Source organism: Pezoporus wallicus, unplaced genomic scaffold (genome assembly GCF_028554395.1).
Source record: "Pezoporus wallicus isolate ANWC-B61680 ecotype Strahan unplaced genomic scaffold, APGP_CSIRO_Pwel_v1 contig_7892, whole genome shotgun sequence".
NCBI classification, from domain to species: Eukaryota; Metazoa; Chordata; class Aves; order Psittaciformes; family Psittacidae; genus Pezoporus; species Pezoporus wallicus.
In genome coordinates, this window is record NW_026641897.1 from 1 (window position 1) to 12,534 (window position 12,534).

The 12,534-nt window shown below is 44.0% G+C and overlaps 1 protein-coding gene across 1 annotated transcript; it reads left to right on the forward strand.

Annotated features, from left to right (window-relative positions):
- Positions 1 to 5,644: 5,644 nt before the first annotated feature.
- LOC130608081 (cytochrome P450 2H1-like) lies at positions 5,645 to 9,009 on the forward strand (the record flags this gene model as incomplete). Its single annotated transcript, XM_057425720.1, has 6 exons — positions 5,645 to 5,836; positions 6,232 to 6,408; positions 7,044 to 7,185; positions 7,470 to 7,657; positions 8,134 to 8,275; positions 8,718 to 9,009. Coding segments are annotated over 6 exons (1,023 nt in total), but the record flags the coding sequence as incomplete, so codon positions are not given.
- Between the last annotated feature and the right edge of the window lie 3,525 nt (positions 9,010 to 12,534).

The window sequence follows — 12,534 nt, forward strand, 5'->3', positions numbered from 1 at the left end:
AGAGAGCACAATACCACCTGCCGAGAAACGAGTCCAACCCAGAAAACCCTGTGTCTGTCTGGGTAACTCCCAGTTACCCCCCCCCGGGCATGACGTGCTGTGGTATGGAATACCTCTTTGGCTAGCTTGGGTCAGGTGTCCTGTCTCTGCTTCCTCCCTACTTCCCCTCCTCCCTGGCAGAGCATGAGCCTCACAAAGTCCTTGGTCAGGGTAAACATTACTTGGCAACAACTGAAAACATCGGTATTATCAGCACTGTTCCCAGGCTGAAAGTCAAAACACGGCACTGCACCACCTACCAAGAAGGAGAAAAACTGACTGCTACTGCTAAACCCAGGACAGGCATCAATGACCTGGCATGACATAGCACCACCAACAGTGGATGAACTGATTCATCAGCTCTGAGAGTTTGAAGACAATCTCAACCCTTCCATCATTGCAACTGTGGAAAAACTGTCCCAGAAGTTCAAACAATTGAGAGACGATCTATCCAATCTATCCAGCTCCCCACATGTACCAACCCACATCTCAGCTATTAACAAAAGGCGTCTTGCTGCTCGAGAGAGAAGATACAGGAGGTATATGCCACGGGCCACCCCATGGTTTTACCTGTGGGATCACGGAGAAGACATGAGAAAGTGGGATGGAAAACCTACCTCAGCTCTGGAGGAACGGGTGTGTGAATCAAAGAGGAGAACAAATGTCAAAGATGATCATCCCATGAAAGCTGTGGCTTCAGTCTCTGGTGAGCAGGTTCCCAGATGCAGTGGAGGAGCTGTCTTTACTCCAGCTCCTGTGACAAAGAAGCCTAATCCCTGTCAACAAGATGTAAGTGACCAATGTTGTGATGACTATTAGAGGGGCCATGCCTCCAGCCAGGTGGAGGTAGGGGACAATTGGATTTACCGGACTGTGTGGATCAGATGGCCTGGCACATCAGTCCCACAGGAATATAAGGATCTAGTAGATACCAGTGCACAGTGTACCCTGAAGCAAGCAGGCTGTCAAGGGGTGGAACCCATCTATATTTCTGGAGTGACAGGAGGATACCAAGAGTTGACTGTACTGGAGGCTGAAATCAGCCTGACTGTGAGGAAGTGGCCAAAGCACCCCATTGTGACTGGTCCAAAGGCTCCATGCATCCTTGCCATGGACTACTTCAGGAGAGGATACTTCAAAGACCCAAAAGGGTACTGATGGGCTTTTGGTGTTTCTGCTTTGGAGACAGAGGAAATTGAGCAGCTGTCCACCTTGCCTGGTTTTTCAGAGGATCCTTCTGTTGTGGGGTTGCTGAAGGTCGAAGAACAACAAGTGGCAATTGCGAACACAGCAGCACACCGACGACAATATTGCACTGAGACTCCCTGATTCCTGTCCATAGGGTGATTCATAGAATGGAGAGACAAGGAGTGATCAGAAGGACCCGCTCACCCTTTAACAGCCCCATACGGCCACTGCGAAAGTCTAACAGTGAGTGGAGACTAACAGTAGACTATTGTGGCCTGAATGAAGTCACACCACCATCGAGTGCTGCCGTACTGGACATGCTAAAACTTCAGCATGAACTGGAGTCAAAGGCAGCCAAGTGCTATGCCGCGATTGATATTGCCAATGCATTTTTCTCAATTCGTTTGGCAGCAGAGTGCAGGCCACAGTTCGCTTTTACTTGGAGGGGCGTCCAGTACACTTGGAACCAACTGCCCCAGGGGTGGAAACACAGCCCTACCATCTGCCATAGACTGATCCAGACTGCACTGGAACAGGGGCAAGCTCCAGAGCACCTGCAATACATTGATGACATTATCACGTGGGGAGATACAGCGGAAGTTTTTGAGAAAGGGAGGAAAATAATCCAAATCCTGCTAAAAGCCAGTTTTGCCATAGAACGGAGTAAGGTTAAGGGACTTGCACAGGAGATGTAATTTTGGGGAATAAAATGGCAAGATGGACATCGCCAGATCCCCACAGATGTGATCAACAAGATATCAGCAATGTCTCCACCAACTAATCAGAAAGAAACACAAGCTTTCTTGCGTGCTGTGGGGTTCTGGAAAATGCACATCTCAAATTGCAGTTTAATTGTAAGCCCTCTGTATCATGTGACCCGAAAGAAGAATGATTTCAAATGGGGCCCTGAGCAACAACAAGCCTTTGAGCAAATTAAACACAAGCTAGTTCATGCAGTAGCCCTTGGACCAGTCCGCACCAGGCCAGAGGTAAAAAATGTACTCTACACCGCAGTCGGGGAGAATGGTCCTACCTGGAGCCTCTGGCAGAAAGCTCCAGGGGAGACTTGAGGTTAACCCCTTGGCCTTTGGAGTCAGGGATACAGAGGATCTGAGGCCAACTATACCCCAACTGAAAAAGAGATATTAGTAGACTATGAAGGGGTTCGAGCTGCTTCAGAAGCGATTGGCACTGAAGCACAGCTCCTCCTGGCAGCCTGGTTACTCGTGCTGGGCTGGATGTACAAAGGCAAGGTCTCCTCTACACATCATGCAACAGATGCTACATGGAGTAAGTGGGCTGCACTAAATATACAACGAGTTCGTATATGAAATCCCAGTTTGTCCAGGCATTCTAGAAGCCATGATGGACTGGCCAGAGGGCAAAGTTTTAGGAAAAAAACTGTCAGAAAGTGAAAAGCAATATGCCTTTTTTACTGATGGGTCCTGCCATACTGTGGGAAAACATCGGAGATGAAAGGCAGCTGTATGGAGTCCCCTAAGACAAGTTGCAGAAACTGCTGACCGAGAGGGTGAATTGAGTCAGTTTGCTGAGGTGAAAGCCATCCAGCTGGCCTTGGACATTGCTGAACAAGAAAAGTGGCTAGTACTTTATCTCTATACTAACTCATGGATGGTGGGAAATGCCCTCTGGAGGTGGGTGCAGCAACGGAAGCAGAGCAACTGGCAACGCAGAGGTAAACCCATCTGGGCTGCTGCACTGTGGCAAGATACTGCTGCCCAGGTGCATAACCTGGTGGTGAAGGTACACCACGTAGATGCTCATGTACCCAAGAGTTGGGTGACTGAGGAGCACCAGAACAACCAACAAGTGGATAAAGCTGCTAAGATTGAAGTGGCTCAGATGGACCTAGATTGGCAACATAAGGGTGAATTATTTTTGGCCTGGTGGGTCCATGACACTTCAGGCCATCAGGGCAGAGATGCAACATATAGATTGTTTAGTGATCGAGGGGTGGATTTAACAACGGACACTATTGCCCAGGTTATTCACGAGTGTGAAACATGCGCTGCAGTTAAGCAAGCTAAACTTTGGTATGGAGGACGATGGCTGAAGTACAAATATGGGGAGGCCTGGCAGATTGACTATATCACACTCCCACCAACTCGCCAAGGCAAGTGCCATGTGCTTACCATGGTGGAAGCAACCACCGGGTGGCTGGAAACATAGCTGTGCCCCATGCCACTGCCCGGAACACTATCCTGGGCCTTGAGAAACAGATTTTGTGGCAACACGGCACCCCAGAGAGAACTGAGTCAGACAATGGGACTCATTTCCGGAATAACCTTATAGGCACTTGGGCCAAAGAACATGGCACTGAGTGGGTATATCACATCTCTACCATGCACCAGCCTCTGGGAAAATCGAACGGTACAATGGGCTGTTAAAAACTACAATGAGAGCAATGGGTGGTGGGACTTTCAAACATTGGGATACTTATTTACCGAAAGCCACCTGGCTGGTCAACACCAGAGGATCTGTCAACAGGGTTGTCCCAGCCCAGTCGGAACTTTTACATATTGTAGAAGGGGATAAAGTTCCTGTGGTGCACATGAAGAATTTGCTGGGGAAGACAGTCTGGGTTATTCCTGCTTCAGGTAAAAGCAAAACCACTTGTGGAATTGCTTTTGCTCAGGGACCCAGATATACTTGGTGAATAATGCGAGAAGATGGGGAAGTCTCATACGTACCTCAAGGGGATTTGATTTTAGGGGAAAACAGCCAATGAACTCAATTATATGCTGTTGCCTGCTATGTTGCACTTTTATAGCACACCAACTAGATGTCTTCAGGTCACCAGCAACTGGCCTTGACTTCCCTCCGACCATCATCCCAACAAAGAATGAACTTTGATGAAACCAGACGAGTTCTGCAGTGTCATCAGCAGGCAACAATACAAGACTGCACACTGTGTCTCCTATTCTGAAAGACTGTTACAGGGTCTGGATGAACTCAGCAGCTTTATAGGGGTTGGTCCAGGCACTAAAGAATGATCTCTCTCCCTCCCTGTGGATGTGTATATATATATATATATATATATATATATACACACACATATATATATATGAGACAAAAGTGATGGCATATTGAAAAATGTGGGATCTGGTCATGACATGCATGGTATGGCATAAGGGGCGGACACCATACTGGGTTCAGCAGTAACAGCCACTTTTCTCCTTCTTTGTAGCTGGTGCAGTGCTGTGGTTTTAACTTCCAGCCTGGGAACAACGCTGATAACACTGATGGGTTTAGTTATTGCTCAGTAATGTTTATTCTAACCAAGGAATTTCTGAGTCTCATGCTCTGCCAGGGAGGAGGGGAAGTCGGAATGAGTCAGGGACAGGACACCTGACCCAAACTCACCAAAGAGGTATTCCATACCACAGCATGTCATGCGTAGTATATAAAGTGGGGGCAGTCACCCAGAAGGGTTAGATCACTGCTCGGAACAGGCTGCGTATTGGTCAGCGGGTGGTGAGTGATTGTATTCTGTTCCCTTGTTATTTCCCTTATCATTGTTATTGGTGGTAGCAGTAGTGGTTTTGTGTTGTACCTTAGTTACTGGACTGTTCTTATCTAAACCCGCGGGAGTTACATTCTTTTGATTCTCCTTGCCATCCCTCTGGGAGCAGGGATGAGCAAGAAGTGGGGGAGTGGACTAGTGGCTGCATGGCTCTGGGTTACCGACTGGGCTTAAACCATGACGTTATACATTCACAAACTCTGAGGAGACATCTGCTGAGTCTTCAATGGCTAGGGAGTCATTAGACAGGCAGAGAAGGGTTGCTGCCATTGCTCCTTGGAATAGGTTGATCCTCAATACTGCCCAATTGAAATTTTCTGACTCCTTGTTTTTCTTTTGGGATTTGATACCTTTTCATGCTTTGTATCTCCTCTTGAGACCTTGAAATGCACCCTATCACTATCTGAAATTGTAACTTTCCTTTCTTTCCTGGGTCTAATCTTGCTTTTTAAACTAGACTTCGATCACAGGCATTCGAATCCCTAGAAGAGAGCTATACAACTGAGGTTAAACAAATAGAGTTCATTAATAGGGTGCAGTAACCTAAAGACATGGCTCGGGCAAAGTCCTTCTGGTTTCACTGGGAATCTTCAGGCCATTTCTAGTAACCAGTCTGTAAGTTCAGAAGACACAAGATACACTTGTGTCATCTGAAAAGAAACCAACCCCCCCCAGACCAATGGTCTCCTGAGAACACGTCAAAAGAGATTCTTAAACGACTCATACAGGGAAATGAGTTCACTTCAAGTAGAGAAGGAAAAATTGTGTAAGCCCTTCACCACCCTTTCAAAGGACTGCAAAACTCTGGGTTTCAAGAGGATGCAAAGCTCCCTGTAGTGTTAGAGGAGGGGAAGATGCCTGAAATACTGAAAGCAAGATATACCTCTTTTTTTTCTTGTTGCAGAGAGACCCTTCAACCCTGGCAGATTCCTGATCCATGCTGTCTCCAACATCATCTGCTCCATTGTCTTTGGGGATCGGTTTGACTATGAGGACAAAAATTTTTTAACTTTAATTGATTTGCTAGAAGAAAACACTAAGTACCAGAATACTATACAAACACAGGTGTGTACAGTTAAATTGAATACATTTGTTAATGATGATAATACTTTATTAATGGATAATTTTTCATGTTATTATTTTTAACTGGATTGGATTTTAAATTTGGATAAATTTTCTGAAAGCCAAACCAGCGGTTAAATAACTAATTCCTGCTGCTTCTTCTTACCTTATCAAACTGCCATTATATGTCCAAAGAAGGATATAATTGCAAAAGTTGCTCAACTGAAATCCATCCTTGACTACAGTGAAACAATAAAGTAAAAGTAAAGTAGAATACAGTTAAATAATAACACCTCCAAAACAGTTGAATTGCCTCATTTTCATAGTTAACAGTTATGGAACACTTTATTGTATCCACATTAATCAGAATGTGCTTTTCCATCATTTTGTTTTTACAGCTATACAATTTCTTCCCAACTCTCATGGAGTTTCTACCTGGGCCTCATCAAGAAATGTTGAAAAATATTGGCAAAGTTGATAAATTTATTTTAGAAATCACAGCACAACACCAGGAAACCTGGGATCCTAGTTGTCCTCGAGATTTCATCGATGCTTTCCTTAACAAAATGGACCAGGTAATGTAGGTGTGGCAGGGCACTGGGCTTATGCAAATACAAGGGGAAACTTGCTTTTCTTGGCACATCAACTTCATCCTGTCCTCTCCACTGTCTTATACAGGACTTTTAAACACAGAATTAACAACTGTAGCCATCTAAATTTGATGGAATTCCATGCTCCTCCCATATTAAAGACTTTTCATGCTTTATTTACTAAAAACACCATCCTATAGGGCCTATAGGGATGCTGGGGAGGGACTCTTCATTAGGGAATGTAGTGATAGGAAAAGGGGTAACAGGTTAAAACTTAAACAGGGGAAGTTTACATTGGATATAAGGAGGAAATTCTTTCCTGTTAGGGTGGTGAGGCACTGGAATGGGTTGCCCAGGGAGGTTGTGAATGCTCCATCCCTGGCAGTATTCAAGACTAGGCTGGACGAGGGCTTGGGTGACACGATTTAGTGTGAGGTGTCCCTGCCCATGGCAGGTGGGGTTGGAACTAGATGACCTTAAGGTTCTTTCCAACCCTAACTATTCTATGATTCTGTGATTCTATGTATTTTTAAACATACTTTATGAGTACAGGAATTTCCTTTTCAAACAAACTGCTTACATTTGTCATTCTGAAAACATTCTACCAAATCTTCCTCCAGGAGAAAGAGAATGGTCACTCAGTATTCACAGTTGAGTCCCTGACCAGATCCACACTTGACTTGTTCCTCGCAGGAACAGGAACAACCAGCACCACCCTGAGACATGGACTTCTGGCTCTCCAGAAATACCCAGAGATACAAGGTAATAGAAAAGGAAATAAGTAAAAACTTTGTCAGGTCGTGGGATCAGTTTGGACGATTCCTGTCACTACCACATGTGACAACAGATCCCTAAGGAACCCTTCATTTGCAGTGTAGACATGTGTATTACCCTATGTTCTATTCACAGAAAAGGGATACTACCACTAAGCACTTTCCTATATCGATGGTGCGCTAAAAGCAAGTTTTGCTGTAAATACGGAGAGAGGTTTAGGCAAACAGGTGCGGGACTTGACCATTCAATGCTTACTTATTTCCTAACAACAGAGAAAGTTCAGAAGGAGATTGACCATGTGATTGGCCGAGACCGAAGCCCCTGCATGGCAGATCGGAGTCAGATGCCCTACACAGATGCTGTAATCCATGAAATCCAGAGATTCATTGATTTAGTTCCACTTAATGTCCCACATGCTGTGATCAAAGACACCAAGTTCAGAAGCTATTTCATTCCAAAGGTCTGAGAAATTTCATAATCTTTTGAAAACAATGACATGTTCTATTCACTGTATTTTATTTTATTTTCAAAAACACTGAAATTTGATCTAGAATTAGAATAATTCTGTCTGCGAGGGGATTCTGCATATTATTGAGTTTAATGCCTTGTACCTGAAAAAAGGAAAAAAAAATTTTAAGAAGCATTTAGTCCTCTGTGTGAAGAGGGAGATGGCTTTCTATTTGATTTTTTTCATGTAGATATAAGCAAAATTCTAATTTATTTTGAAGAAATATTCAATAATCTAATCAGGCTCACCACTAAAATTCACACAAAAAGGTCATGTTTGCCATACTAATGGCATGCATTTTGATTTATGAAATGCTCATTTTAAACTGGTTAAGCTTTGAGTACCCACCTACTCTGGGAAATTCTCAATGCTTCTTTGCTTTAAAATTTCTCCAGTTTAACATTTTTCCCCTCTCCTTGTTAATTCAGGACACAATGGTATTACCTCTGCTGACTCCTGTCCTACATGATAGCAAAGAATTTCCAAATCCAGAAAAATTTGACCCAGGACATTTCCTGAATGCAAATGGTACATTTAAAAAGAGTGACTTCTTCATGCCATTCTCTGCAGGTAAGATCTCTTTCTATTTCATATACTAGGCTATCCTCCCTTAAGACCTCTTTAAAGATTTTAGTGGCTCTGTCACCATGGCCTGTACAGTGATGTCTGGTGATCCATTACAGTTACTTCTGGGCAGCTCTGATCCGTGTACTGGAGTTTCTGTTGACTTCCCTTTTTAGCGATCACAGAAACTCTTCCACTGAACTGTGCCACAACAGATGTAGGAAGTGGGAACCATCCACACAACTCTCTCTCCAAGCAGAAAATGAGAAACCAAAGCCTTCAAACTGCCTTTGCCCACTGAGCACTTTCAATGTTCTTGATGCTTAGCTCCTAGTTTAATTTGTTTGCCCCAAATGCTGCATGTCCATTCTGAGATGCTTGAACTTTCATGGAACAATGGTTAAAACTACCCCACTCTTCCTCACATTTTCTTATTTTCCGCTTGCAGGCAAACGCATCTGTGCAGGAGAAGGTCTGGCCCGGATGGAGCTATTCATATTTCTAACATCCATCCTGCAGAATTTTACTTTGAAACCTGTTGTGGATCACAAGGACATTGACATTACCCCTATAATTACCTCTGTGGCTAATATGCCCCAACCTTATGAGGTCTCTTTTGTTCCACGCTAACCAAGTGGAGACTGCTGTCACATGCCACACTCATGAAAGTCTCTGGATGAATGACAGTCATTTCTCAATCTGTTAATACTGAAACACTCAGATAATTTGCTAGATGCTCTATAGTGAAAAACATATTTAATCAAGAAAATTGTATGGTGCTTTTATAATCGTCATGGCTAGCTCCAAACAAGAGACAGAGTAGTAATCTACGTAGGGAAGGAGACAGCTCCCTGTGCAAGAGGAGACAGGCTCTCCTTTGTGCACACCTCTCCTGGGTGAGGTTCCCACCTGGTTTCTGACATGCTGACAAGTCAGGGTGTGTGGACTAGTGCTCTGAGCACTGCTGCTGCTGTCCTTATCACTTGATCCTCTCAGCACAGCAGGACCAGACACTTCTACTCCACGGTTTCCACAGACCCTGCCTCAGGTATCTCTCAGGTGTTTCAGGGTCAGATGTGACTCAGTGAAGCCATTCTTGCATTTAGTTCTTCTTGAAAATCAGACTGGGAACATTTGTATATGTTGAAATCAAGGCTTTGAGATTTGAATAATCAATGTTTGTTCTAAAGTTCCCAGATAATGATTTTGGAGAGAATGATCACTTCCAGAGCTATCCTTTTCCCCACCTCCTGTGGGGTGTGACCTACCCCACACACCTTGGACAGTAGTGACATCTTAGAGGGCTTGAGGGATGTTCCCAGCTCAGAGAAAAATGCTCTGAGCCTGCAGACCAGCTGCAGGTTGCAGCTTAGATAGACTGATTCTGGAGACACTTACCACTTTTCTCCAAACTACTGACAGGTTTTTGTCTCTCTGCTGATATTCATTCTTCTCAGAACTTTTGACCACCTTACACCCTTTTCAAGAGGTTTTGTGGTGCATTTTGTGAATATGAGCAGTGTATTGCATCCCTGTGCTCCACACCAGTTGTGGAGCAGCTGTATACATTCAGCTATCACAGGCTTTTAGATAACATCTTGTCAGACACAGGTCTAACCACCACATAGACCCCTGGCTTAAGAAGTCAATCTTTAGTTCCAGTCCTCATGCAACTGCTCTGACTTGTCAATGTAACAAGAGAAGGCAGAGATCTCAGTCTGACAGAGGCAGATCAAGAACATTCTGGAGGTCACATTAGTTTCTAAAAGCGTGTGCATTTTTTAGCCAGATGTGAAAAATAGCCATGCTAGGAGAGAGCAGATACATGTATTGCTTCTGAGAATAAAGACTTCAAACACAAACCATGGTGGTTACCTGTGTGCTCTCTCACTGAGCAAAGTCTTGGGTGAGAAAATATCAGAAAGGGTGAATATGGTGAGAGCATCAAGAAGACCCCTAGGAGTTCCAGATCATCTCTTAGCACACCAAATCCTGCTTTTGACTTTCCCCTAGACAACTTGATATCATTATTACCTGAAAACACAGGTAAAATGAGGGGGCACTGACTGCTTTTGTTCATGGTTTTCTATATGCTGTTTCCAATCAAGAAAGCAAAAAGTACAGAAGAAATCATAAGCTATGACATTTATGGGAAGGAAAAGACACTTCAGGAGCAGCACCTGCAAAAGACATCTAGCAGTAGGTAAGTCTAAGGAAGTGAATACACCATTAGCAGCAACTAATAACCCATCTGAAACTAGGAGGTTTAAAAAGAAAAGCACAGCCTGCACCAGAAAATGCCTGTCTAATTACAATGGGATCTCTGCCTGAACCTGCCAATCGGTCTTGCCTGGTGATATTCTTCCCCAGTACATTTGTTTTACAGTTACCAAATGAACACAACAGCAGCTTGCATTTCAGGAGGTGAGTGAAAATATGCAGTTCATCCTGCAGGGTTCATGTCAGGAAAGAGCAGGAAAATAATTACAAAGGCAGAGGCAAATTAATCTCTTCCAGAAAATCACTGAATAGGTCAGTGGTTAAGATAGAGGTACATGTTTCACTACCACTTCAAGAAATGAAGGTGACATTACTTCCCGTGCAGTGTGAGGTCCTGGCAAGTGCCATAAGCATGCCTGCTCCTTCTCTTTCTCATGTCTTCAATATGGATCTTTCAGACAGAATAAAATATACTCCCTGGATTCTCCCATTGCCAGTTCCTTTTCTTTCCTTCTTCCCTGTACAAAGCCGGATCTCTCTTATGTCAGTATCTGCCTAGGAAAGCAATGGCAAATGCTGGTGTCTGCTAACAAATCCACCAGAGGCTTAGAGCTTGGGATGTATTGCTATCTGGCCTCAAGTAAAAGTGAACCTGCCATGCAAAACCAAAAGTGCTGAGTGTATCAAGGCAAGAGCTGTGTCTAATGTCACCAAATAGATGGCACAGCTCAGTTCTGTCATTCTTGCTCAATATCAGTAATAGCTGTTCTCTAACAGTGTTGCTGGAGAGCTCAATGTGCCAGGAGGTGGCCAGCAGGAACAATGAGAAAGCCTCAGGGAAGAAGGACTCAAACACGAACTTGTGCACAGAGGGAGCTTCTTTGTGCCATTCCACCTAAGCATGTATTTAAACCAAGAGGTGATATAATGCAAAGGCAGAAGTACTCAGCACAAGCCAGCAGACCATATCCAAGTGGCAGACTTTGCGTGTTTGGGGTCTGCTTTCATGCACACAAGGATAAATGAGGACTCATTAAAACAAACAAGCAAAAAGACAATTGAAACATTAGTGATATGGTGTTGGTGCCAGCACTCAGAACTGTGATTGCCCATGATTATCAGCTCTGTTGGATAACAGGGCCCGGTAGGGGAAACGAGGGCTCATCCTGTTGCTGGTGTTGGGCCATTAAAGAGTGAGTGTGTTCTTCTGATCACCCCTTGTCTCTCCAGTCTACGGATCAGCCTATGGATGGGTATCACAGAGTCTCGGTGCAATATTGCTGCCAGTGCACTGTTGTGTTCGCGATTGGCAATTGTTATTCGACTTTCGGCAACCCCGCAACAGAAGGATCCTCTGAGAGACCAGGCAAGGTGGACAGCTGCTCAATTTCCTCTGTCTCCAAAGCAGCAATACCAATAGCCTATTGGTACCCTTTTGGGTCTTTGAAGTACCTTCTTCTGAGGCAGTCTATGCCAAGGATGCATGGAGCCTTTGAACCAGTCACAATGGGGTGCTTTTGCCACTTCCTCACAGTCAGGCTGATTTCAGCCTCCAGTACAGTCAGCTCTTGGGATCACAAGCATATGTAGAAATGGGTCTTATATGAGGAACATGTTTTGTATTAGTAACAAATGATATTTGCACAGCACATATTCTGAGGCATTTTGGAATATATTTTACATGTGTATTTTTGGTTTTCCAAACTTCAGGCACTTAAATCTGGAAAATTTCACTTGTTTCTTCCAGTGTAACATCAAACCATCAAACTGTTCTTCAGTCATTCAGAAAGCTATGAAAATTGATAGGAATGAAATTGATAGGATCATAAATGCAATATTTTTCCATTACGAAGACTGGAATGCTCCTGTCATTCCTTTGGAGTCTGTTTTGTTTCAATAAGGACATTTTTGCTTGTCCCTGTTCTCCTGGGTTCAGCAGTAGCAGTCATATTTTTTTTTTTGTCCTTCTCAGTAGCTGGTGCAGTGCTGTGTTTTTTGGCTTTCAGCCTGGGAACAGCACTGATAACGCCGATGTTTTTAGTTAC